Source organism: Solanum dulcamara, chromosome 5 (assembly GCF_947179165.1).
Source record: "Solanum dulcamara chromosome 5, daSolDulc1.2, whole genome shotgun sequence".
NCBI lineage: Eukaryota > Viridiplantae > Streptophyta > Magnoliopsida > Solanales > Solanaceae > Solanum > Solanum dulcamara.
Genome location: NC_077241.1, coordinates 55,301,698 through 55,306,402, shown reverse-complemented (window position 1 = coordinate 55,306,402; position 4,705 = coordinate 55,301,698). Strand labels below are relative to the sequence as shown.

Genomic DNA, 4,705 nt, shown 5'->3' with positions numbered 1-4,705 from the left:
AATCCAAAGTCTTACACCCTAAATTCCTCATAAACCTGGATTTTCCCCACCTAAGAATGAACTCAAACTCTCTCCTAGTGCCACAATTATCGTCTCTAAGGTCTAGAAATCAAGATACCAAGTTAGGAGATCAATATACTTACCTTTATGAAGGATTCCAATGGAAAACTGAAGAAATTTTTCCTAAGTTGCTCTTTTTCTTCCCCAAAACGCTCATGGTTGATTATGGATAGTTTTCTGCATTACTGCGGCCCAATCGGGCCGCTAATCTCGTTATAGCGGACCCAAATCTGCTATAGAAGCCCAAAGTGGCTCCAATCCCGCTAAAGCGATCTAGATCGTCCCTTTTTGTTCTCCGCTATAGCGGCGTGTCACTCAGTATAGCGGCTTACACAGGACAAAACCTAAAAAATTCTTTCAAATTAGCCTATATTTTGCAATACACCTTCAAATTCTGAGTAGACAAACCGACCCCTTCACGCCAAACTCAATAGAACTCATGAGGTAGCAATATTGGGAGTTGCCTACCGAGATTAATGTACTTCCCTGATTTAATAAAAGAAAATAATTTCCTTTTAAAGTTATATACTCTAATAATATAAATATTACTTACACTACTAATATATTGGTAATTAATTGGTACTACTGTTTTTTATGTTGATACCAATTAATGCTGACCATAGAAATTTATATATCATTACCTTATATTGTGTAAATTATTGAGGATCAAATATAAACTCTTTATTTTTTTTTTAAAAAGGACAAAAAAGGAATTTAACTGAATACCTGAACCTGAAAGGATGAATATATATATATAGAGAGAGATAAAAAGCAAGTTAAGAGGGGTGCTTAGCTCCCTTCCAAAGGACTTTATAGTAGAGATACAAAACAACAATAACAAAATATAATTGAACATCAAAGTATAACTAATTTTGCCAAGATGATTGATTTTGATTCTGATTCTGATGATCAAATGAAGCAGCAGAACCTATATGATGAAAAGCAGCAGCTGTAGTAGTAGTATTGAGAAAATCCCTACTATGATGTGGAAATGCTCTAAGACCCAAGAAATCTCTTGTCAACCCTTCATTATTTTCTTTACCTGACCTCATCAAATGTGTGCCGCCACCAAATCCTTCATCAAAATTAGTACAAGGCAAAGAAGGCGCCATCATGTTTTGCATGTCATGGACTTGTTCCATGAATCCAGGGGTCACACTAGCACCAAAATCTTCATGAAAAGACGTACTACTACCAGTAACAAAATCAGCATTTGTATTATTATTTTCAAATTGATGATGATATTCACGTGACGCTAAATCACCACCTGCTCCTGTCATTGCCATGCCAGTTGTTGTACTAGTAACAGTAGCAGGACTGAAAAAATTTGTTGCACTCATGTTATTAGCAGCAGCAGCGGAAGAAGACAAAGAAGTTACTCCAATTTGTGCTGCTTTATGTAGCAATGCAGTTGCGCTCATGTGAGGAGGTGGCGCACCAAAGATGTTGCAGTTAGGGTTTTGAATGAATAACTGAGAAGAGAGGTCGTTACTTTGTTGTTGTTCTTGTTTCAGTTGGAAGTTTTGGAGTGTATGGAGATTAAGGTGATGAGAAGTTGAAGAATTTGGTGGTGGGATTAATGTTCTTGAACTTTCTTCTGTTAAAGCATCACAAAAAGCTCTGTGGGTAATGAAGCTATCCCTCCTGTGTAAACAGTAAATAAAAGATATCACTTTTTCAAATAAATAAATAAAAAAAACCATATGAATATTTGAATATGGTGTACTACTGATAAAGTGCATGAGTACCTTCTATTTCGTCAACCATTTTTCTTTCTTTTACTTTTAGTTTTACGACATGACATTTATTAGTAGCATTAAATACGAATCTGCAGTAAAGTTTTGTATGCAAATTGCTTTTGCAGCCAAGTGTGGACCCTCTATTATCTCTCTCGCATACAGACACACAAATAGGCAGACACATTTATTCAGTTGTATACACATGAACTTACACACGTGAACTTTGCTACTCGGTGTCTCTTCCTAGTTTTGATTTGATTCAAAACGTCGATTAATTGATTGAAGAAGCATTCTAGATAAAACTTTAACATCTATAAACTAATAACCACAATGTATATATACAGGAATTGTTATACGCTAAAATTTTGAATTCATGAATTTTGAATTTTAAAAAATATATTCCCTCCATCCAAATTTATGTACACTTTTTTTTAGTTCGTACAAAACAGAATGTCACCTTTTTATAGTTTGAAATAATTTAATTTTAAATGTTTAAAGTTTGTTTTAGACTACACATTTTAAAAATATTTATTTATTTCTTAAACGTTATGTCAAGTCAAACTATGATACATAAATTGAGACGAAGTAAGTAGCTTACTAGGTTCTTCATAGATATTACTTATAGGAGCACATATTAAATTAGACTATAAAACACAAATACAAGGTTTGAGCTAGAATTATTCAACCATACGGTCATTTAAAAGTTCATAATAAGTTGTAAATTAGTTATTTGAAAATAAGGCAGATAACTGCTTATCACATGTTAAATTATAACGATAATTAGCATAAAAATCATTTATACATGAGTGAGTAGATTTATATAAGTTAAAATAAATTGAAAATAATAGTAGCAGTATTAATTAAAGAGAATTAATGATGGAGAGGAGGAGAAAGTTGAGAAACTCTGAAGTGATATATATAGTTGAGTTAAATTAATTACCTAGAGAAAAGGGTTCCACAATCACATCTATACTCTCTTGTACCACAAATCTTGGAGTGTGCTTTCCAATCAGACTGAACTGCATAACGTTTTGAACATTTGTCACATTTCCATTTCTTCTCACCATGTTTTCTACAAAAATGCTTCTTAATCCCAGTGAGATCCCCTAGTGCCCTTGATGGATGATGGTGTACACATGATGGCTCTGGACACACATATACTTTCTTCTTCACCTCTTTATTTGTTCTTTGCTTTAACTTCCATGGCAAATTATGTCCTCTTCTGTGTAGCTGCAGATTCTGATCTCTTTGAAATCCTTTGTTACAGATCTCACATACAAATCTATTTGTTGCCAAAAGACTTTTTGGAGACAATGCTACAACTTCTGCTTCTGGATCTAATTCATCAAAATTAATTTACTTAAATCAATCTAAATATAAATTTTACATACAAATACACAATCGAATCATTTAAAACCTTCCTTTGACAAGTTATAGCATACACTATTAGCAGCGTGCATAACTTAAATCCTTTTATGTATTGAATTTCAAGCCAAACAAAAAAAACATTGTCTCAATTTATGTGGCACAATTGAAATTTTGAGATTTCAACTTTTAAACTTTGACCGTGAATTAGACATAGAAACTTTATATTTTGTTGAAATATATTTTGTATATTTGAAAAGTAATTAAAAAGTACTATAAATCACAATAATTAACAACTCGAAATATTTAAAAGATATATAAAAAAATTCTGATCAAAGCAAAATATATAATTGACTCTAGAAATTCCAATTGTGCTAGATAACTTGGAACATATGGAGTAATTGTATAAGTACCTGGATTTCCTGGTAGATTTCTCTTCTTCTTGTTAGGAAGTGGTTGTGTTTGAATGTTTTGTAGTTGAGGGTAGAGAGAACTACCAATTTCAATTCTATTATATGTTGAAGATATGCTTGGTTCATTAGACGCAGATGTTAAATTTGACATACTATCATCTCCTAGCATACCCTTTATCATTCTCCCATACACTTCTACCTTAATAACTTTTTGTTGGAAAAAATAAAAGGGTAGTCTAAGAGATGTAGTTTGTGCTTTATATATCTTTTGCTGCTTTGTCTGAAACCCTAGAGATGACAAAAGCTAAGAGAAGAATAGATGTAAGAAAGAGGAAAGCAAAGAGTAATAATAGTCTGTTATTCAGCTCCCTATCTTGTTAAAGAAAACTAAAGGTCTGAAACCAATAAAAGCCATACACAAGAAAACAAATGAAACCAAGCAAAATTATAAGATTCTTTATAGATAATAAAAAGGAAAATTAATTAAATTCAAGAGAGAGAGAGAGAAAGAGGAGTTGTGGATGAGAAGGTATAGTCCTCTACCCCATCAAAACCATACGCAAAGGGGAGGAAGCTTGCTCTGACGTTACATTTTGTCTTTTCCTCTATTCTCTTCTCAAATATCAATCATACAAATGTTACCTCTTTGCATTATTATACTAATTTGCTCATTTCATTAACTACAGTGTTCAATCAACTTTTTGTTGTATATAGCATATTTTGTCTTTGTTACAATTTGATCCCTTAATATTCATAATTTTCACCCACTTTATTAACTGTGGTATGGCTTCATTCTTGAACGTTTAATGAAAGTGCTATAGCATAATATGGTTGTGGTCGTAACTTAGGGCCTCAATTAAGTGTAAAAGTAACCAAATTGAGCTAATCAAAATGGGTCATTTAAAGGACTGCGTAGCAATCTAGGCAACCAAAAACTACACGAAAATGTCCATTTTATTTTTTTAAAATAGTACGAAAAAGGTTAAAAACATCTTTAAACTATATAAAATAAATAAAAATGTTATTAGTTCATAGTTTGGTCTAAAAATGTCTTTGTCTTCAATAGATTGATACAAAAATACTCTTATTGTTACTTAATTGATCAAAATGTCATTTTCCAAATAAATA

The 4,705-nt window shown here is 32.0% G+C and overlaps 1 protein-coding gene across 1 annotated transcript; it reads right to left on the bottom strand.

Annotated features, from left to right (window-relative positions):
- Positions 1 to 787: 787 nt before the first annotated feature.
- LOC129889230 (protein indeterminate-domain 12-like) lies at positions 788 to 4,024 on the bottom strand. Its single transcript, XM_055964441.1, has 3 exons — positions 3,578 to 4,024; positions 2,740 to 3,136; positions 788 to 1,704 (listed from the first exon to the last, which is right to left on the bottom strand). Exons 1-3 carry the CDS (start codon positions 3,756 to 3,758, stop codon positions 927 to 929), a joined length of 1,356 nt encoding a protein of 451 aa, XP_055820416.1. The 5' UTR covers positions 3,759 to 4,024; the 3' UTR covers positions 788 to 926.
- Between the last annotated feature and the right edge of the window lie 681 nt (positions 4,025 to 4,705).